The sequence below is a fragment of the Neovison vison genome, chromosome 5 (assembly GCF_020171115.1).
Source record: "Neovison vison isolate M4711 chromosome 5, ASM_NN_V1, whole genome shotgun sequence".
Classification (NCBI taxonomy): Eukaryota; Metazoa; Chordata; class Mammalia; order Carnivora; family Mustelidae; genus Neogale; species Neogale vison.
Genome location: NC_058095.1, coordinates 15,741,823 through 15,764,448, shown reverse-complemented (window position 1 = coordinate 15,764,448; position 22,626 = coordinate 15,741,823). Strand labels below are relative to the sequence as shown.

At 51.0% G+C, this 22,626-nt stretch overlaps 1 protein-coding gene across 2 annotated transcripts in view; it reads left to right on the top strand.

Moving 5' to 3' along the window:
* Positions 1 to 22,626, top strand: part of MRC2 (mannose receptor C type 2) — a 57,436-nt gene that overhangs the window by 14,892 nt on the left and 19,918 nt on the right. For both annotated transcript variants that reach the window (XM_044247677.1, XM_044247676.1), the window contains exons 2-6: positions 19,430 to 19,831; positions 20,502 to 20,675; positions 20,876 to 21,040; positions 21,256 to 21,369; positions 21,738 to 21,881. In XM_044247677.1, coding sequence (XP_044103612.1) covers positions 19,430 to 19,831; positions 20,502 to 20,675; positions 20,876 to 21,040; positions 21,256 to 21,369; positions 21,738 to 21,881 — 999 coding nt within the window. The remainder of the gene's footprint in view (positions 1 to 19,429; positions 19,832 to 20,501; positions 20,676 to 20,875; positions 21,041 to 21,255; positions 21,370 to 21,737; positions 21,882 to 22,626) is intronic.

Genomic DNA, 22,626 nt, shown 5'->3' with positions numbered 1-22,626 from the left:
TTAAAATTTTTATTGGGGGGCACCTGGCTGGTTGGGTAGGTGGAGCCTGCAACTCTCAGAGTTGTGTAGAGATTACTTAGAAAAATCTTTAAAAAGTTTTTTTTTATTTGGGAAACGTGTCTTTAATCTTCCCGTCCTCCACAATCTTCATTTTTTTTAGAAGATATAGAAAGCCCTTTGGGGTCAGACTGGGTTCTTCCCTCCATGGGAAGGATCATAATGACCCCCTTGAAGTCCCCCATCTTTTCTGCTTGACTAACCCTCCTTCTTTCCCTAGGCCCTCAACAGCACATCTAAACATGTGGGACGCTTCAGTTAGTGAACATTAATGAGGCTGTGAAAAGACAAGATTCCATATATATTTTTTCAAGATAAGAATACATTTTCAGGGAGCCTGGGTGGTTCAGTCAGAAGAGCAGGTGACTGGGGCGCCTGGGTGGCTCAGTGGGTTAAGCCGCTGCCTTCGGCTCGGGTCATGATCTCAGGGTCCTGGGATCGAGTCCCGCATCGGGCTCTCTGCTCAGCAGGGAGCCTGCTTCCTCCTCTCTCTCTCTGCCTGCCTTTCCATCTACTTGTGATTTCTCTCTGTCAAATAAATAAATAAAATCTTAAAAAAAAAAAAAAAAAGAAGAGCAGGTGACTCTCGATCTCCGGGTCATAAATTCGAGCCCCATACTGGGTGTAGAGATTACTTTAAAAAATACATTTTCACACAGACCTGTACCCCTGGGGATAAAAAATATATGTTTATAAAAAATTTTAAAAAATAAATGTTCATGATTGTAAAAACTTGCGCTTACTTATAGAACACAATTCAAATAATGGGAAAAATTACCAAAAAAGAAAAAATACCTGAAATCTCATCACTAAGAAATTTTGGAGAATATGGGATGCCTGGGTGGCTCAGCTGGTTAAGCATCTGCCTTAGGCTCAGGTCATGATCCTGGAGTCCTGGGATCGAGTCCCACGTCAGGCTCCCTGCTCAGCAGGGAGTCTTCTCCCAATGACCTTCCCCACTCTTGTGCTGTCTCTCATTCTCTCTCAAATAAATAAATAAGATCTTAAAAAAAAAAATAAAGAAAGAAAGAAAAAGAAATTTTGGAGACTATCCTTACAAATTACCTCTCCTCAGGGGTGCCTGGGTGGCTCAGTCGGTTGAGGGTCTGACTTTTGGTTTCGGCTGTGGTCATGATCTCAGGGTCGTGAGATTGAGCCCCACATGGGGCTCTGGGCTCAGCACAGAGTCCACTTGTCCCTCTCCCTGTACTCCTCCCCCTGCTGGCTCTCTCTCTCTCTCTCAAATAAACAAAATCTAAAAAAAAAAAAAAAAAAAAAAAAATCTTCAAATTGCCTCTTCTTGCTCTCTCTTTCTAAAACCAAATCTAAAAAAAAAAAAAAAATTCAAGTAGCCTCTCCTTCCTCTCCCTCTTCCTTTATGAAACTTGACATAAATCTTTTCATGTTATTTTGTTGTTTTATAACATTCTTTTGTGTGCCAATACACCATCGATGTATTTCCACCCAGCGTTTCTATTAGTTAGGTAGCATTCCATTGTATGGACGTACCACAACTTACCTCCTTATTGGACATTTGGGTCATTTCTCATTTCACTGTTACAGATTACCCTGTATGCATCTAGTGCATTAGACTTGCAAACTGATGGGGGATTCTGACAGAGGGTGGGAAGGTGGCTTGATTAACATCAGTTTAATGCCTTTGGACTCACCCATTCTCTGTTGTTAGGGGTGTGCCATGTTCCTTGGCACATGACAAGGCGTGTACTTTTTTCCATCTATACATCTCTCAGGGACCATCTCTTCTGGTTCATTCCTTTAATTTTCCTTTCCAGGTGGACTGACTTTATTGTAGAACTCTGCACATATAAATTGAGGTCACTTCTGGTTAAGTTTGAAACAAAGGACACACACACGCACTCCCTCCCTCTCTCTCTCTCTCTCAAATAAATAAATAAAATCTTTTAAAAATAAACAAATAAAAGAGAGAGAGATAGGGATCATGAGCAGGGGGGAGGGTTAGAGGGAGAAGCAGGCTCCCCGTAGAGCAAGAAGCCCAACATGGGGCTCTATCCCAGGACCTCAGGATCATGACCTGAGCCAAAGGCAGATGCTTAACTGACTGAGTCACCCGGGCGCCCTCTGTCTTTTTTAAATTAGCAAATATGTTCATTGTAGAAAATGAAAAGAGAGAAAAAAAAAAAATCACCCCCTAGCCTGTCAGTCAGTGATAAGCATTGTTCACACTTAGTGTATACAGTGGTTCTAGAACCACTGGTGCGCCTGGGACTCTGGTTTACAATCCAGATACTCCGTTACTCGGAGGTTCTAATCCAGTAGGTCTGCTGCTGGGCCGGGGCACATGCATTTCTCCCCAGGCCCCTTGGACACTCAAGTTTAAGAACAAGAAAGCAAAAATGTTGTTCCAGACTTTGCTTGATTTCAAATAAAATAGAAATGAGATCATATTATACATTCGGGTTTTTTAAAAAAACATTTATTCAAGTAATCTCTACACCCAACGTGGGGTTTGAACTAACGACCCGGAGATCAAGAGTCACATGCTCTTCCGACTGAGCCAGCCGGGTACCCCGCATTAGGGTGTGGTTTAATCAGAATGTGAACCTCTATCCATGTTTAAATACTCTTTTTAAAATGTACTTCTGTTGTCTGCAAAGTGTTCCATTGCATGAGGACATTTCAGGTTACTCGGAACCATATTATTGGACATTCCCTCCAATTACTGCTATTGCAAGTAACGCTGTGTGGTTAAATCTTTGCATAGATTCCTAATTATTTCCTTAAGTTAAGGTGTTTTTTTTTTTTTCTTAAGTTAAATTCCTATGAAGTAAGTTCTGGGGTCAAAGCCCTCGTGCTTTGGAAAGATTTTTGTTTTGTTTTTTAAGGTTTTATTTGAGAGAGAGAGGGTGCACGAATGAGAGAGCACAAGCAGGGGGAGCAGCAGAGGGAGAGGGAGACGCAGGCTCCCCGCTGAGCAGGGAGCCCAACGCCGAACTTGATTCCACGACCCTGGAGTTCATGACCTGAGCCTAAGGCAGCTGCTTAACTGACTGAGCCCCCCGAGCACCCCTGAGAGATTTTGATGTATATTGCCAAATTCTCCTCTGGAAAAGTTGCCCTCCTCTGTAGGTTGCTACTACTATCACAAGCTCATTTTTTGCTGGGCAGGCCAGTGAGGTCTTTCCATCCATGGTCTCCACCAGTCCTGCCAACTCGCTGGTGGGTAGCCCCCAGTGTGGCTCCCGGCACACGCTGACCATTTCTCCACTGAACAGATAACAACACGGAGGGATGAAGAGGTCAGATGACTAGTCTGAGAGCAGGATTTCAAAGCCGGGCTTGTATTTAGGACCTGAGATCTCTTAACCACACCATGGTTTTCAGTTAATATCAGAGAGTGATGGTTGGGGGAGCAGTACTTTTTTTATATGGTTCTAAAAAATGTATGAAAGAAATCAGAAGAAGGGAGTGAATGCGTGGGGAAAGAGAAGTAAATTACGGGCACAGCACAGACATTCCTTTGTAGGTCAGGTCTAGTGCATTATTTTTGTGGGTCTGGGTGATGTCATAAATGGTGGTAGTGGTGGTAGGGTGTTGTGTATGTGACCTTTTGTGTCTCTCCTGAGAAAAAGCAAGTTAAATTCACAAACATTGAGCACCGAATAGGGTTCTGTGGGAAATACAGAAAGATTTGGTTTCTTCAGCATTCTTCAGATCCCCTGTGTCTCCCTTCCCTCAGTTTCATTTGCCCTAGAAACATGATAATAATATAATCAAAAGTTACATATTATCTCAGCCTCCTGGCACAACAAATAATTGTGTGTTTCCTTTATTCCTTTATGTTCAATAAAATGTCCATATGTAGATCTTTGGTATTTTTTTTTTAAAGATTTTATTCATTTATTTGACAGAGCGAGATCACAAGCAGGCAGAGAGGCAGGCAGAGAGAGAGGAGGAAGCAGGCTCCCTGCTGAGCAGAGAGCCCGATGCGGGCCTCGATCCCAGGACCCTGAGATCATGACCTGAGCCGAAGGCAGCGGCTCAACCCACTGAGCCACCCAGGCGCCCTGGTATTTTTTTTTTTAAGATTGTATCTACTTACTTTTTTTTTTAAGTTTTATTTTTATTTTTTTTTAAAGATTTTATTTATTTATTTGACAGAGAGAGATCACAAGTAGGCAGAGAGGCAGGCAGAGAGAGAGAGAGGGAAGAAGGCTGAGCAGAGAGCCCGATCCGGGACTCGATCCCAGGACCCTGAGATCACGACCTGAGCCGAAGGCAGCGCGGCCTAACCCACTGAGCCACCCAGACCCAGGTGCCCCTGTATCTACTTACAGAGAGAGAGCACAAGCAGGAGGAGCGGCAAAGGGAGAGGGAGAAGCAGGCTCCCCGCTGATCAGGGAGCCCAATGTGGGTCTCCATCCCAGGACCCTGCGATCATGACCTGAGCCAAAGGCAGACACGTAACCGACTGAGCCATCCAGGTGCCCTGTAGATCTGTTTTCAAGGAGGGCATAATTTAGAGGATGTTAAACCCTTACCTGTAGGACACAGTGCAGCTTGCTTCCCCCACCCCTGGTCCAGCTGAATTCAACAGACACATGGAACACCTTTTTTTTGCCCCTCACCAGGAAGACACATAGATCAGACACAGATAGCTCCTATTCTCCAGGAACTGGTTAATGGAGGAGACATACCCTAAAAGAATCATGTCAGTACTCCATAGACCTCTGCCCAGAGATCTCCCCAGGAGTCTGTGAAGAGGCAGAGAGGGTGTTTTATAATTCAGAAAACAGGGTTCCCTAAAGTCATTTAGATTGTAATGGCAGGGTCACAACCTGAACTCCCAGGCTAAGTCTGAGATTTCCTGTCCTCCTCTCCTTCTTCTGGGTAAGGGGCCACACAGCTGCACAACCGCCGGAGCCCCAGGGAGGGTCCCATGCAGACTCTGTCCTCCGGTCCCTGCATCTGCCAGGCCCAGCCGTGTGGACGCTACCCCACCCCCTTCCACACTCTCCCTTCCAGCTGCCTATTCTGTGACCTCATCTTCCGCTCACAAGTGCCCTTGGAGTTGATTTCTGCAGAGCCAGAATGTGGCGGGGACAGAGTGACCCCCAAACTGCCCTAGCCCTGCCCCCTAAGATCCCCCCACTTTGCCCTGTCACACTCTGGATGGCCTCTTTTACCTGCTTCTCCCTTCCAGCCGCACCTGGGGTGGGGCCAGAAGTTCAGAGGCCAGAAGCAAATGGTGGTTGCCAGGGTACCCATGGGAACCGGGGTGGGGGAGGGATAGGATTCCACATCTGGACTGTGAATTTATTTTTCTTTTAATACTGTTGAAGACAGGCTTAAACACTCGAGTCCTTGGCCTTATTTCCTCGTATCGTTTCCTCTCATCCAGATAGCAGTGTCTGCTAAGCCTGGTTCCCAGGCTCTCTGCTGTGAAACAAACAGATTCTTGAGCTCACAGCCCCAGTCAGGGCCGAAGCTCTCGCTTAAATATTAAAGAAGTAGTAATGATCTTCCTTCCTTCCGTTAAGGAGTGCTTAGCAGGTACAGAGCATCTTCAAGCGTTTTCTTGCTTAATCCTCCCTGAAACCCAGGAGATGAGTCTCATTCGTGTCCTCCCCAAAGCAAGGCCCACAGAAGTGAAGCAGCCAGCCCCAGGGCCCACACATGGACTTGAACCTGGGCGGGTACAGAGTCCAGAGCTCCCCTTCCAATCCTTCTACCGCAGTGCCTCCGGGACGCGGTGTGAGAAGGTCTTATTGGCCTGTCACTGCAGAAGTCAGCAAGGGCTGACTCCCAGGTAGGGAGATCCTGAAGGTTCCCAAGCAAAAGAGATTGTAAATTCAGTTAACTTTAAAGAGTGCCATGCTTTGCTTTTAGAACCAAACAAGTCATCCTTGAATGTTGCCACGTCAGAAGGTCAGGAAATTGCCAGTAAGTAGAGCAAAAGCTTGTTTTGAAACGCGTCATGGTTTTTGCCATGTTGTGCTGTGTTTCATAAATGTCTCCTGAAAGGAATGTCATAGGGACATCGTGGTTGCTGTGGAGCCTCATTTAGAGGACCCTCCCCCCCTTTTTATTTTTGGTTCTGAACTAGGCACAGCTCTCTGGTCATTTCTTGACAGAGATCAGGATACTGAAGAATGTTTCTCCTCTCTGATAAAAACAGTTGTGCAAGCACAATAATATGTGGCCACTCTCATCCCACCTCATGTTGGGACAGGGGCCGAGGGGGGTAGGTTGCAAGAGGGATGGGTGGAGACTGTGGCAAACTAGCAAGCCCCCGCCCAGGGGGCAGCTCCACTCACTCACTCCACTCACTCACGGGGACTGGCTGCCCGTGGGCACACTGGCTCGGTGCTGTCGCGCCTCCAGTGTTTCTAAGAGAAACTGGAAGTCTAGATTTTTGTGTGAAATCTCTTGATTTTTCTTTCACACACCGTGTGAATATAACAGGTGAATATAAAAGGCAAATATAACCCGCCTATGGGTTACCAATTTAAAGCACCTGGATGGGGCACCTGGGTGACTCAGCCATTATATGTCTGCTTTCGGCTCAGGTCATGATCCCAGGGTCCTGAGATTGAGACCCACGTCAGGCTCCCTGCTCAGCAGGAAACCTGCTTCTCCCTCTCCCTCTCCTACTCCCCCACTTGTGTTTCCTTTCTCGCTGTCTCTCTGTCAAATAAATAAATAAAATCTTAAAAAAAATAATAAAGCACCTGGAATAGTTGTTTGGCGCTCAGCTCTGCATCTGAGCTCTGCCCCTTATCAGCTGTGTTATCAAGATGTCTCATCTCTCATTTAATACCTCATTTTCCTCCTCTGTCAAGTGGAGATGGGAATTTTACCTACTCCTGAGGGTCGCTATGAGGACTGACAAGAAAGCCTTGGAACCCAGCAGCCCAAGTGAACTTAGCAAGCCCATAGTGAACATTACCTTCGACGCTTTGATACATTTACACATCATTATTTGTGTCTCTTTTTGTAAGTGCAGGGTGACCTTGTGTTCTGGTTTGCCCGGGACTGGTCTTGTTCAAGCTTGTTGCACTGGTGTAATTATTACGAATTCCCCTTTCCATTCTCGATATTAGACATTAAATTACACGCTCATCCTATGTAAGCAAATAGTGGCATTGTCCTGTTTAGGACCTGTAACAAGTTGTGGCTCAAGAGGAAAGGTCGTGTTTCAGTACATGAGGGTCCTTGAACTGAAGTTTTCCATGTTTCTGTTTCCACATGCTTGTCAAAGGTTCAGAAAACAACAGAAATAAAACCGATGAATCATTGAAGTATAATTAGTAAAAGTTTCTTGTGCACACCCCATACAGACTGTAAATCAGGAGCACCCAAACCAAAACACAGAATGACGCTCCGAGGTTTATTGTTATAAAGCAGCTCGGATAGTGTGGAGGTGGTGACTGGTTATTCTTCACAGTGACTAGTTATACTAGAATTTTCTTAAATGAAAGGACCTTTGTCCGTGGTTGCCTCAAAACAATTTTGGGGATCCATTTAAGATTTGCTTATGATTTTCAGAGGCATAAGGTAAGTATTGACCCCATTTCAGGTAGCTTTGTTTGTGTTGCCAAGTGAGCTAAATTATTTGCTTGGGTGACTAAACTGATTTTTGTCTGCACGGGGAATTTTCAAGTCTGATCTTGGTTTGTGTTTGATTTTACTATTCCAGAGGATTGACAAGATGAATTCTAAGATCCCTCAGTTCACATTGATTTTGTCATTTGACAAACATTTAGTGTGAGACCAGATCAAGCCAGCCAAATGCCCAGGATGTGGAGAAGCCAGAGACAGAGGCCAATAAGGACCTCTTCTGGTGCAGGAGGGTGGGAATCCCTACCCTGTTTTTCAAGTGTCCTTTGGAAGACAGTTACGTGGGAATTATTCACAAAATGTTCCTAGTGAATCGAATGTTTATATCAGAAACCTCAATTTCTAGCAAACAAACCATTACATTCAGTATAATTCTCTACACATTTCTGTTTCGTGAGTGGGTGTCTACATTAAAAAAAAAAAATTTATTTCAGTGTGGAAAATTGGAAAACACAGAAAGGCCCAAAGGAAATTCTTCTGTTGACTCTGCAGTGAGCATGGGGGCGGGGGGCTTCTAATATTTGGGCCTTAGGTTACTCCCCCCACCCCCACACACCTCTGCAGCCACTTTGTCAGAACTAGATTTTAAGGATTTATTTATTTATTTGAGACAGAGCGCGGGGGACGGGGAAGGAGAAACAGACTCTCCACTGAGCGGGGAGCCAGATGTGGGGCTGGATCCTCACCACCCTGAGATCATGACTTGAGCTAAAATCAAGAACAGGAGGCTCAACCCTCGAGCTACTCGGGCGCCCCCAAACTAAATTTTTTTTTTTAATTGCCCTCCCCAGGGGCGCCCGGGTGGCTCAGTGGGTTAAGACTCTGTCTTCAGCTCAGGTCGTGATCTCAGGCTCTCTGCTCAGCAGGGAGCCTGCTTCCCCCTCTCTCTCTGCCTGCCTCTCTGCATACTTGTGACCTCTCTCTCTGTGTCAAATAAATAAGTAAAATCTTTAAAAAAAAAATAAATTGCCCTCCCCAAATCTGCGTGAGTGTTTCCTAATAAATTAATTCTCTCAGTCGTTCATGTCTTCATCCTCAGTCAGGCAGGTATGGGGTCCCCAACGGCGCTGTGGCTGGGGCCCCAGAGGGCTCTGCTGTCCGAGAGTTTATGGACTTAATCAGTTCGCGGCTTCCTCCTCCAGATAAATAAACCCAGTGTGGCTCGGCCGAGGGCTTGAAGGGTGGGCGGGGCTGCGCAGGTGATTCCTGCACGCCGCGGGCTCAGCCCGGCTCCAGTCCGGATTCCGGAATTCGGCCCCCGGCGGGCAGGTCAGTGGGGTTGGCTGGTGCTGGCCCAGAAGGCCGCTTCCTGCCGCGACCGGAGCCGGCCGGCGTTGTGAAAGCCGCCCCCTGGGGAAGGAAGTGGCTTCGGGCTGTTTATTTTGGCTTCGGGCTCGCAGACGGCGCCGGGGGCTGCGGGCCGCGCGGACCCGCCGTGCGCAGACTGGGCTGCGGAGCCGGCTGACCTCGCCGCGGGGATTGGGGAGGGAGGCCCCGCGCGGAAACGCTCTGGGGAGCGTCGCCGAGAGGGGGCGCCCGCAAGGGGGGCGGCATCTCGCGGAGGGGGCGAGCGGCCAAGAAGGGGGGCGCATGGCCGAGGAGGGGGGTGCACCGAGGAGGGGCGCGCGGCCAAGGAGTGGGGCGCACCGAGGAGGAGGGCGCACGGCCGAGGTTGGGGGGGCGCGCGGAGGAGGGATGCGCACGACCGTGGAGCGGGGCGCTACGGCGTTGACCCAGAACTCCGAGGGCCCGCGGCTCTCGACGCCTGCGGGCGGGGTGGGGAGGAAGGGGTCGTCCGCCCCTGGGATGCTCCCGTGAGGAGGAGAGCTGGGGAAAGGGCAAAGGAGCTGCCTGGGAGCGGACGGTCCGACCCGAGCTGGGAGGCGAGATGGTTTCTCTCGGGGCCGGGCGGCACCCCGGTTTTATTCTGCAAGATGGGGCTTGGCACAGGACAGGCCGCACAGATTGTGATGCTTCAGTTTGAGGAGGCAAAAGTGGGCAGAGGGTAAGATCAAAGACCACTAAATGGCGGGGAGGGGGGCAGCCTGGGCGGGTGTTTTTGCTTTCCCAGAGTGCCCCAGGGGCCAGCCCTAGTCAGCTGGCAGCACCTGGGGGACCTAGGGGACCCGGGGGACCCGACTGAGTTGCCAGGAGGGTGAAAATTGCCTTTCCGAATTTACTTATAATCCCGTTCCCACCACCCCGTTCACACCGCCCCTTTTGCGTTTATCCAGTAGCGGTGACAAGCCCACCTTTTAACCTATTCCTTGCTCGGAGTTCACTTTACTGTCATCCTGAAACGGGCAGGGCATGTCACATTTTGCAAGGAGGAGGAAGAGCATCTCTAGAAATGAGTGATAGAGAGGAAGCGCACCGTGGCTGGAGGGAGCAAGGGAGAAGGAAGAGAGGGAGACACACCGCGCCCACTAGTGACCGCAGCCCTTGGGGCCCTATGAGCCCGTGGAGTCACATGCACTTTAAGCAGTGGAGAGCAGGCAGTTTGGCCCTGCTGGAATGCGGGGGGCCGCTGGGAGGAGGGTGGAGGGTGGAGGGTAGACAGAAGCCCACAAGACCTCAGCCTTTGGGTGGGGATATTGCAAAGTTAGACAGGGCCTCGAGCCTCCTTGTCATGTGACTGCTTGGCGCTCTGTGGAAGGGATGCCACCCCCTCCCTCCTCCCGCCCCCTCCCCCGCCCCCATCCAGGTCCAGTGCAAGTGGAAGGAGCCTTTAGCAGAAGGTGGGGCAGGCCCGGGTGCTGAGTCCCCAGGGGTGGCCCTTCAACAGGGTGGGGCTGGCAGCTTCTGCTGACTCAGGGACATTTCCAGGCCTGGCCTCAGGGCCAAATGGCTTATTGAAAACAGCTGCTCCTCTTGGCTGGTGGCCCTGCGGCCCCTGGCTCTCCCTGGGATGACCCTTCGCCTCTGCATGGCCTGAGGAGGCCTAAGGAGGGGGGCCCCGACTGCGGAGAGGCTCAGCATTGGACCTCATCCTGCCATGCCCTCAGGCACCCAGTCGGGTCAGCCCCCAGATTTGGTCCCTAGGAGCAGAGCCAGGCTGGTCGCTGGGTCCCCCGGCTCTGCTCCTGCCATTCCCCCACCTTGGCACACCCTCCTTTGTTCTTGTCCCTGCTGGTGCCTCTCCAGCTTTTGCTCGATTTGCCTCTCATTCAGATTTTAGTGAGAGTCTGCTCAGTGCCAGGCACTCTGCTAGAATTAACTTGCCCTGTGCTTCCTCGGGCACGATGTCCTCCACTTGTAATGGAGAGCAGCCGTCTTATCCGAGGTCAGACCTCTGGCTGCCTTCGCTGCTGGCCTGAGTCCCGGGAAGCTGCTGGGACAGCTGAGAGACAGACAGCTCTGAGCCTCTGCCCTCGGCCTCAGGACTCCACCAAAGCATTGCGTGTACCTTACAGCAGATGGGAAAGGAGAAGAGGCCACGGTCAACAGGGAGCGAGGAGACAGGGGCTACTCAGTGTCCAGCATATAGCTTCCAAAACCAGCTGCTGCTTTTTTTTTTTTAAGATTTTATTTATTTATTTGACAGAGATCACTAGTAGGCAGAGAGGCAGGCAGAGAGAGTGGGGGAAGCAGGCTCCCCGCTGAGCAGAGAGCCCAATGCGGGGCTCCATCCCAGGACCCTGGGATCATGACCTGAGCTGAAGGCAGAGGCTTTAACCCACTGAGCCATCCAGGTGCCCCCAACTGGGCTGCTTCTGAGCACAGACATATGTGTCCAGGGGGATGACCCGGATGTCTGAGAAGCAAGGACCTGAGGACACCGCTGCAGAATGATTCCTGTTCTATGTCAGATACCTGGAAAATCCTTTCTAGCACCTTCACCCCCAGCCACACAGTATGAATTGGACCTGGCGGGTTTGCACACTTGCTGACATCTTGCTTGTGACTTTGTCATGGCTTGCTTCGGCAGTTCTGCCCCTGCAGTCTCATCGAAAATGTCAGGAGACCAGAGGCCGGATTATTTAATTCCCACATAGGACCAAGTAAAGCGCTTCATAAACGCGAGTCATCTGCCTGAGTGAGAAAGCCTCTAGGGGAGCATCCAGAAGGGTGATTAGGAGGACAAGGTGGAAGTGTGGCCTCCCAGCACCTCCTTAGATAAGCCCCCGAGGCTCATTTGCTGGTCTGAGGGTCAGAGGGAATCCTGGAACACAGCCTCCTGGGAGTAAGGCGGCTGGGGGAAGGTCTCTGGTTCCAAGACATGGGGTTTGTCAAGATTCTTTTGGTTACAAGGACAGAAACCCAGGGCAGACAGGCTCAGCAGACCAGGGGGAATGTGGCTGCAGAGAAGCCCATGATTCACAGGCTGGAGGAAGAGCCACAGGAACTCAGGGTCTGATGAACGCCTAGCTGTGTCTCCGTTCTTGTCTGTAGCAGGAAGGTCTTTCCCTCGTGGCAGGAAACATGGCCATTGGCAGCCCCAAATTCAAGATCTCTGCAGAGAGAGAAAAGCACACATTCTAGGGGAGACCTCCCATCAGCCCTGAGTTTTGTGCCAGGGGAATGGACACGCTTCCTGGCCAGGAGCGAGACTTCGAACCCCCTTGCGTAGCCAGATCACGGTGCAAGGAAATGATAAATAAGGAAGCGATGGGAAGTTTGTTGGGCCGACAGAAACAAAGGCCGGAGAGTAAGGGCGGTTCAGCGAGGTTCAGGGCTTCTGTTGCCGTCCCCAGATCTTCCATGGGGAGCCCAGTGCCTATCAGACCATATGGTGAAGGAGGCCAGAGCCTGTCTCTGTTGCTCACTGCCGTACTCTCGGCACCTGTGAAATTCTCAACACATGGTTGTTGAATGAATGAATGGATGGATGTGCTCAACTCAAGTTCCCTGCCTGGTTTCATTCATTTATTGAATCATTCATTGAATGAATACCAGCACCGTGCTGGGCGTGGTGTGGTTGCCATCCAAATGCAGGGTCCCTTTGTCCTCGATGAGAGACATACGATATGCCTCGTGAGGGGGCATTTCCACTCCTGCAGTGACACCTGCTGCTCCGCAGGCCTGTGGGGTGAGGCTATGGGGTGGGTAAGGTGCCCACAATGGGGGCACCAGGCCTCTGTGGCTTGAGCTCCCTCTGCTGCTGCTCGTGTGCTGGCTGAGTGCAGGGATGCAAAGAACACAGTCCATTCTCAAACACCTTCGTGCCCTGCCCTCTCCCCCTTAGCATTTCCACCCCGGGCCAAGGCTGGGCTCCATCTCTTCCTGCATTGGGCCCTGGAGAAGGAGCCTCCTTTCTGTGAGGGCCCAGGCACATGTCTAAACTTGGGGTGGAAGGGGCACCTGGGTGGTTCAGTCGTTAAGCGTCTGCCTTCGGCTCAGGGCATGATCCCCAGGTTCTGGGATCAAGCCCTGCATCGGGCTCCCTGCTCAGCGGAAAGCCTGCTTCTCCCTCTCTCACTCCCCCTGCTTGTGTTCCCTCTCTCGCTGTGTCTCTTTCTGTCAAATAAATAAATAAATAAAATCTTTTTAAAAAAATTAAAAATTTGGGGTGGAAAATGCTCTTCCGAGAGCCCCCGGGCCCGCAGCTTGGCAGAGTCGTAGGGATCCACCTCCGAGAATCCTCCTCAGCCTCCCCTCTGCTCTGTAGCTCTCCTGCACTTGTCCCCTTGGCTCCCAAATGCCTTGTTCTTTTCTCATTTGCTGCCAAGGCAGTTCTTCGACTTGCCTTCTTCACCCCTGCCTCCTCCAGACCCTCCGTGTCTTCAGAGAGTCTCCCCTCCCGCAGAAGGCACAGCTCCCTCCTACACCCCCAGACACCTGGATTTTAAGGGCTTGTTTGCCTCATGTCCCGCCATTTGCAAACCCACTGTTCTTCTCTAACTAGGACAGTGCTGGGTCTCCTCATGGCCCCAGTATTGCCTGGAACATGCCATGCACATAGCAGGTGCCCCAGGACGATCAGGTGCCTTTGAACCTAGAACCCAGGATGTCAGCATGTGGCAGAGGAGGAAACTGGCCTTGAACAGTACTGTGACTGGGCATCCTAACCTCTTCCCCTCTCTGAGCCTCAGTTTCCCTATCTGTCAAGCGAGGGGCAGGTGGCCTGGTCCTGGGAATGTCTCTCCTGACTGACACGGACCTCTTTCAGACCCTTCAGTTGCTGTTTATTATGGTGGCCCAGCCTGGTTAGACTCTCTTCAGGCCATGTGTCTTTTCTGGTTGGGGGGGGAGCGAGGGTGCCACCCCCTGGGCTGCTGGGGACTCCTGTGACGTTTTGGGGCTGCACTGTCCATTCCCATCTCTGAGAAACATCTACAAAAGCAAGCACTGTTTTTTCCCTTTTCCGGTCCCAGGCCCTTTCCCTACCCCCTGCCAGGGGCCACTTTCTGTCACTACTGACTGTCCTCACTGCAAGGGAGTTTCTGAGAATCAAATACCCAGTCCTTAGAGGATCCAGGCCTGGATCAAGTCATGGGGCTGGTTTATGGTTCTAGAGGGCGGCTGGAAAGAAAGGAGCAGGTGGAGGGGAGGGGACAGAGAGGACCCACATGCTGGTGTTTTTGAAGAATACAGAGGACTGATGTCCCTGCCCCACCACCCTCCTAACCATGGTGTTGTAAGCACTCGGTGACAGGAGCTGCGGGGACTCTGTTTTATGGAAATTAATTTGGCATCTGGAATAGGGAACAGAAAGGTTGACAAATTGGTTGTGATTGTTACCCAGACAGGAGATTGACTGATCGTTTCATTCATTCACGGGTTCATCCAGTATTTGTAAGCACTACTGTGTGTCAGGCAGAGTTGTAGGTGCTTTGGATACAGTGGTGGAAAAGACAGAGAGAGTCCTTGGAACTTATGAGCAAGAGGAGAGACACGCAAAATAGAAGCATGTCAGGTAATGACTTTTGCTTCTGGAAATGGCAGGGTAGCTGGCACCGATCTAACTCTCTGGCCAAGAGAACTTAGAGACAAAGGACAGAATATAGTGGTGCCTGGGTGGCTCAGTCATTAAGTGTCTGCCTTCAGCTCGGGTCACGATTCCGGGGTCCTGGGATCGAGCCCCGCATTGGACTCCCTGCTCAGCGGGAAGCCTGCTTCTCCCTCTTCCACTCCCCTTGCTTGTGTTTCCTCTCTCACTCACTGTGTGTCTCTCTCTGTCAAATAAATAAATAAAATTAAAAGAAAAAAAAAGAGGATAGAATAAAAAATACTGTGGTTTGAGAGCAATCAAAAACAGCCAGATGCTGGGGAGGAAGCCATCTCCTAAAGAAAAGAAGCAGATGGGGTGAGAGGTTCATTTACGCAGGGTCTCCCCCTGGGAGCACTGCCCCCCCCCTTGAGGGCCTCAAGCAGAAAGTGGTAGGTCTACTGGTCAGTGTTTGGGGCAACCAGAAAAGCTAAAATGCAAGAGAGAAAATCCTAGAAAGGAAGGAGCTATAATGGTTTTGTCTTACAAATTCTTCTCAAATCCTTGGCAATGAATAAATTGTTCCTGGGGGGGGGTAGGGGTGTAAAGCATTAAGAAACCCACCAAGAGGGGCGCCTGGGTGACTCAGTGGGTTAAAGCCTCTGTCTTTGGCTCAGGTCATGATCCCTGGGTTCTGGGATTGAGCCCCACATTGGGCTTTCTGCTCAGCAGGAAGCCTGCTTTCTCCTCTCTCTGCCTGCTTCTCTGCCTACTTGTGATCTCTGTCAAATAAATAAATAAAATCTTTAAAAAAAAAAAAGAAAGAAAGAAAGAAAAGAAACCCACGAAGAGACAGCAGCGGAGAGAGAAGGTTTCAGATGCTGCCTGGTGCTGAGGGAACAGAGTTTGGAATTTAAGTTCCACCAAGTCAGAGGGGCTTGATAATTGCCTAAGGTTTTCCTTTGAAACTCCAGAAGGGTCTCACCTTATGATTAAACCCAAGGATAACAGCCGCACCCTAAGACTAAAGGCAAAACCAAAACAACCCCACCCTAGTAAAGCCTAAAACCAAGCCTCTACAGGATCAAGATGATCCACCAGTAATTTAACTGCCTGCCAGAACAAAACTCAACATTCTTTTTAGGAAGATTAAAAAAAAAAAAAAAAAAGGATCCAGACTTCCTGGAACATGTCATCCACAACATCCTGTATACCATAAAAAAAGAAAGAAAGAAAATCCAAACTCTTCATAACATTACCCACAATGTCCAGTATGTAACAAAAATTACTAGACATGCAGGCAGCTGGGAAAAGTGACCCATAATCAAGAGGAAAAAAATAACCAGTAGACAAAAGACTCACAGATAACCCAGATGTTGAAAAAAAAATCAGATAATAATAAATATTGTGAAGAGAACTACAGTCAAGCAATATGATAGAGAGTAACTGGGTGGCTACTTTAGATTGGGTCAGAAGGACCTCTTTAAAGATGGGACTTTTGAGGGGCGCCTGGGTGGCTCAGTCATTAAGTGTCTACCTTCAGCTCAGGTCATGATCCTGGGGTCCTGGGATCGAGCCCCGCATAAGGCTCCCTGCTCAGCAGGAAGCCTGCTTCCCCTCTCCCCTGCTTGTCTCTCTTGCTGTCTCTCTCTCGCTCTCTCTCTGTCAAATAAATAAATAAAATCTTTTTTAAAAAAAAAGAAAAAGATGGATTTTTGGAGTGCCCAGGTGGCTCAGTCAGTTAGGCATTATTCAGCTCTTGCTTTAGGCTCAGATCATGATCTAAGGGTCCTAAGATAGACCCCCGTATTGGGCTTCACACTCAGTGGGGAGTCTGCTTGAGGATTCTCTCCTCCTCTCTCTCTGCCCCTCCCCCCTGCTCAAACACTCAAGCATGTGCACTTTCTCTCTCTCAAATTAATAAATAAATAAGTCTTTTTTTAAAATGTGACTTCTTGGGGGCGCCTAGGTGGTTCAGTGGGTTAAAGCCTCTGCCTTCAGCTCAGGTCATGGTCTCAGGGTCCTGGGATCGAGCCCCATGTCGGGCTCTCTGCTCTGCGGGGAGCCTGCTTGCCCCTTTCTCTCTGCCTGCCTCTCCGCCTGCTTGTGATCTCAGTCTATCAAATAAATAAATAAAATCTTTAAAAAAAAAAAAAAAGGTGACTTCTTAGAAAAGTGAAATACTAGGCAGAGGAAGCCATACAAGAGCCTTAAGGCAAGAAAGCCCCAAGCCTGGGGCTCCTGGTTGGCTCAGTCGGTGGAACTTGTGACAGTCTCAAACTTGTGAGCTGGACTTGTGAGTTGGAGCCCCATGTTGGGTGTAGAGATTACTTTAAAAAAATAAAATCTTAAAAAAGAAAAGAAGGAAGTACTAAGTCTGTTCAAGGAAGGGCAAGGAGGGCAATGTGACTTGAGCACGTGTGATCCAGGGTCAGACTGGCAGACAGGACCAGATCATATAGGGTCTGTGGCTCATGGTAAGAAGTCTAAATTTTATTTGAAAAGTCATGAATTGCCTCTGAAGGACTTTAAGCAAGAGGGAGACTTATATTAGGGAATAAGCTATTTGCCACCTATAAACTGTATATGTTTTTGTCACTGGAATTCTGGCTTTGCTTGTGATTTTTTTTTGCTATTGAAAGGATTATGATGTCACAGAGTTCATCACTGTTTCCTTTATGACCTTCAACACTCCAATACCATTTTTTAAAATTGATTTGTTAGAATTTTTTTTTAAGATTTTATTTATTTGATATAGAGAGAGAGACAGTGAGAGAGGGAACACAAGCAGGGGGAGTGGGAGAGGGAAAAGCAGGCACCCTGCTGAGCAGGACCCTGGAATCATGACCTGAGCCAAAGGCAGACACTTAATTTTGAAGCCAACCAAGTGCCCCTCAAATATCATTTTTAAAAATTTCTGGAACTTGGGCGCCTGGGTGGCTCAGTGCGTTAAGCCGCTGCCTTCGGCTCAGGTCATGATCTCAGGGTCCTGGGATCGAGTCTCGCATCGGGCTCTCTGCTCAGCAGGGAGCCTACTTCCTCCTCTCTCTCTCTCTCTGCCTGCCTCTCTGCCTACTTGTGATCTCTCTCTGTCAAATAAATAAATAAAATAAAATAAAAATTTCTGGAACTTTGGGGCACCTAGGTGGATCAGTTGGTTAGGTGACTGCCTTCGGCTCTGGTCATGGTCTCAGGATCCTGGGATCGAGCCCCGCATCGATTCCCTGCTCAGTGGGGAGTCAGCTTCTCCCTCTCTCTGCCCTTTCCCTCTTCTAGTGCTATCTCTTCTTTCTTTCAAATAAATAAATAATATAATAATAAAATATAATATAATAAAAAATAAAATAATAAAATCTCTCTGTCTCCCCCCCTCTCTATATATAAATAATTTGGGGGAAATTTATTTATATCTTTTAAAAGTCATCCTGGCTGGCCATGGGAAATGGATTAAAGAAGGATGATAAGGCCATGGTGGAACAGAAAGAGCTTGGGGTTTAAACTCAGAAGACCAGGACCAAATTTCGGCTCCATCTCTAACCAGCCTCGTGACTAGTTAAATCATTTCACTACCCTTCGTCAATTGCTCTGCATGTAGCACAAAAGAGGAACCATCATGATGTTAACAATAGTAATTTACAGTGCTCGTACCGTGAGCCAGACCCTGCTCCAAACCCTTGCCATGTAGTCTCTCATTTAACCTTCACAATAGTCTGATGAGGAAACTGAGTCAGAGAGGTAATGCAACTTGCCCAAGTCACAAGCCGGGGTTTGAGCCTTAGCAGTAAGATTCATGCCTTCAAGACAGAGAAATTATCCTGACGGGTTAGTGGCTAAATGGATGAGAAAGTTCCCTGGGAACAGAGGTATGTGTGTGCTGGGTACTTCAGCAGCAGCCTGCAAACAAGGAGAAGGTGGTCAGACATGGGTGTCAGGCCTCGGGTTGCTTCCTGGCTGTGTGACATCGTGAGCAGGTCACTCCTCTAAACTTTTTTTTTCTCCTTTCCATCCTCCCTCTCTCTCGCTCAGCTTTAGTGAGATATAATTCACATACAAAGAATTCATCCATTTAAAACATACAATTAGTTGGGTTTTACTGATTCACAGAATTTGGCAGTTATCACAACAGTCTAACTTCAGAACATTTTCATCACCCCAAAAGAAACGCTGTACCCCTTAGCAGTCACTTCCCATTCCCATCTCCCCCAGCCCAGCCTCAGGCAACCACTATCTACTTTCCATACATTGGAGACTCGATTTCTTAACCTGTAAAGTCAGCGTGCTTGGGCACAGGTTGGATTCCCCGCTTAGCGCTGCTTACAAATTAAGGTGCAAAATGGTGATGGGAGGTGTGAACGGTTGGATATGGGGTGGGGGTGGGGCCTTGGGAAGATTCTAGAAGTCAGGAAAGGAAGGAGCCAGTGAAGTTGAGGGGCAAAGGGAAATAATAAGACAAATTACGGCAAACCACAGAGGAGCTTTGGTGGGAAAACCGCACTACGTCTCGGAGATTGGGATAAAGTTGCAACTTGCCCCTGTGATGTCCGTGGCTCCGCTGCTCCTCATGAGATCTTTGGAAAAGCACACAGTACCCAGCCTGCCACGTGGGGCTGGGTCTGCCTTTGAAGGTGGGACGGAGGGCTGAGTCCTGCCTCGAGGGGGAGCGTGGGGCTGGCGTGGGGCTGGCGCAGAGGCTGGCCATGCAGGCTGTGCCTCCTCTGGGCACACGAGGGTGGCGCTGCATCTCACCCCTTCCTCAAAGTGTTGGGGCTGAGGACTGATTTACCGTGTGAGGGAGGCTCACAAGCCAGCGCCAGGCTTGGGAGCAGCATCTGAAGGCAGCACCGGCCATCGGGAGTCCGTCCGGAGAGCCCCTGAGATGGCTTCATGTCCCGCTTTCCCTTGCAGAGCCCAACGTCTTCCTCATCTTCAGCCACGGACTGCAGGGCTGCCTGGAGGCCCAGGGGGGGCAAGTCAGAGTCTCCCCAGCCTGCAATGCCAGTCTGCCCGCCCAGCGCTGGAAGTGGGTCTCCCGAAACCGGCTGTTCAGCCTGGGTACCATGCAGTGTCTGGGCACAGGCTGGCCGGGCACCAACACCACAGCCTCCTTGGGCATGTACGAATGTGACCGGGAGGCGCTGAATCTTCGCTGGCACTGTCGCACACTGGGTGACCAGCTGTCCCAGCTCCTGGGGGGTCGCACCGGCAACATGTCCAAGGCTGGTGGCCCCGAGCGCGGCGACCAGACCCGCAGCGGCCAGTGGCGCATCTATGGCAGCGATGAGGATCTGTGTGCGAGGCCCTACTATGGTGAGAGGCGGCTTGCAGGGACGGGGTGGGGGCCTCCCGGGTCAGGAGGCCCAGAAGCCACGGAGTGATGGGGACTTTGGCCTCTGCAGACCTTTGGCGGCCCGATCTTTAATGGCAGTGGGAAGCATTTGGGAATAATTAAGAAAATTCAAAGCATTTATTGTTAAGAAATTACAAAAGGACTACATGCTTGTAAAGACCTCAAACAGTACAAAAGTGTGTAACATAAAATTAAATGACAATTCCCTTCCAGGCCCATGCTCCAGAGTAGACCCTAGAGTAACTCCCCTTAGTGTCTTGATCCCCATTTTGCCGGGATTACCCTGGGGACTGGAGTCACCCAGTGCGGGGTCATTCATGGTGGACAGCTCCGTCCTGGGGGGTCCTTTTCCTGTAAGACATCCTGAGTTCGGAGATGGAACTTGGCTGGGAGGGGCAGCTAGAGTTTGGACAGGCATCATGGGGAGCTCTCTCCCAGCCCACAGGATGAGCAGCGGGACCTCCCCCAGGCTCCTGCGCTCACCTCATGGCAGAGGGAGCCTTGAAGCCTGAAGCACCACCTGGGACTGCCCCATCCCCAGCTCCTGGGATAGGGCATGTTCCCCGAGGGCTGAGGGAGGCAGACAGCCTCTGGGGTCCAGACGCCAAGGGACTGGCTCCCTTCCTGCAGAGGTCTACACCATCCAGGGGAACTCCCACGGGAAGCCATGCACCATCCCCTTCAAGTATGACAACCAGTGGTTCCACAGCTGCACCAGCACAGGCCGCGAGGACGGGCACCTGTGGTGCGCCACCACCCAGGACTACGGCAAGGACGAGCGCTGGGGCTTCTGCCCCATCAAGAGTGAGAGCTGGGTGGACAGGGCGGGCCAGGGCGGCTCCCGGAGGGAGGCTGACCTTCAGGGGCCTCAGGGTGGGTGGAAGAACTTTCCGGACTGGGGTGATAAGACGTCCCTGCTCATAGGCAGAGCAGCATGTGGCAGGGGGTGGGGGGTCTCTGTGAGGGGCGTCTCCTCACATCTTGAGGGACTGCTGTGGTGGCAGGTAATGACTGTGAGACCTTCTGGGACAAGGACCAGCTGACTGACAGCTGCTACCAGTTTAACTTCCAGTCCACTCTGTCGTGGAGGGAGGCCTGGGCCAGTTGCGAGCAGCAGGGGGCAGACCTGCTGAGCATCACGGAGATCCACGAGCAGACCTACATCAACGGTGAGGTGGCAAGGCCCTGGGGTAGCAGGGGAGGCGCTGGGCCTGACAATTGGGGTCATGGCAGGGAGGGGGGCAGGAGCCTGAGACCCGTCCCCATCTTTGGAGGGCACTGAGCCCTTTCTGCTGGTGGGGCTGGGAGGCCCTTGGTGGGGGCACAGATTGACAGGGCTGAGGGTGGGGCGATCCCATTCTCACTGAGTCTGTCCTGTGCTCAGGGCTCCTCACTGGCTACAGCTCCACACTCTGGATTGGCCTGAATGACCTGGACACCAGTGGAGGCTGGCAGTGGTCCGACAACTCGCCCTTGAAGTACCTCAACTGGGAGAGTGGTGAGGCGTGGGGTTCGGGGCGCAGGGCATCCTGGGGACTGCAAAGGCCTTTGGCCTCTTTATTCCTCTCCTGGTACCCTGCTCCAGTGGGGGGGGGGGGGGCGGGGCAACTTTCCCTCCCCCTGCCCCCAGGGTGGGCCCCACTAGAACCTGATGGAGCGGGCTTGGGCAACAGGCTGCATATCAAGCCTGGCCACGGAGGCGGCTGGGGCCAGTACCAGGGCCGGGTGGATGGCGGGCCGGCGCGGGGGCGTGGGGTGGAGACAGCGAGCAACCCCCGTAGGCGCCCCCCTCCCCCCAGGGAGCAGCCTTGGGCTCGGGTGTGAGTTTCTCTCTCCTGGGCTGCTGGCGCCCTGCCCTCCCCACAGATCAGCCGGACAACCCGAGCGAGGAGAACTGCGGGGTGATCCGCACGGAGTCCTCGGGCGGCTGGCAGAACCGCGACTGCAGCATCGCGCTGCCCTACGTGTGCAAGAAGAAGCCCAACGCCACGGCCGAGCGCCGGCCTCCGGGTGAGCTGATCGGATCCCCGCAACTCACGTGGCACGGGGCGGGGTGGGGCGGGGCTTCCGGGGCCTCCCCCGCCCGAGGGGACTCTGATCCTCCCTGGTGGGGGACCGGTGGACCGCTCCATTAATCCCTCCGGAGAACATTCGTCCAGAACTGTGTTAAATGCTGGCAATTCGCACTGTCCTTGCAGCGGTCACACTCCGCTGGAGGGTGACAGACATCTCAACACACAGAATAGCCTGAGTCCTGTGCCATTATAAAAACATGTGTAATAAATGTTAGAGGAGAAGAAATGCCTAGAGAAGAAGTTGCTTAAGCTCCTGGGAGTTAAGAAGGGTTTCGTGGGCGTGACATTTGATTGGAGCCTTTCAGGTAGACTGTAACTTTAAAAAGGCATGAGGAGTTGTGAGGGAAGGGCATTTCTGGCAGAGGGAACCGCATGTGCAAATGTGTAGAGACATGGAAGTATACAGCAGCACCAAACAGTTTGGTGAGCATTGCGGTCTGGTTGGAGTCTAGGCGCTAATCACTGCCAAGTGTGGGTTTTGGAGGAGTGGCATAGCCTCCCCTGAGAGTGGGTTATAAATGCAGAATCTCAGCCGCCCCTCCCCCACCGGCACTTCTCGAGGTCCTCAGGCAGTGCATGCAGGTGCGATGGCTTCAAGGGCTTGCCAGAGTAGTTCAGAAAGGCAGGTGGCAGCCAGTCCCCAGCGGGTCTTGGCTGCGGGGCCCAGTTGGGGCGGAGCC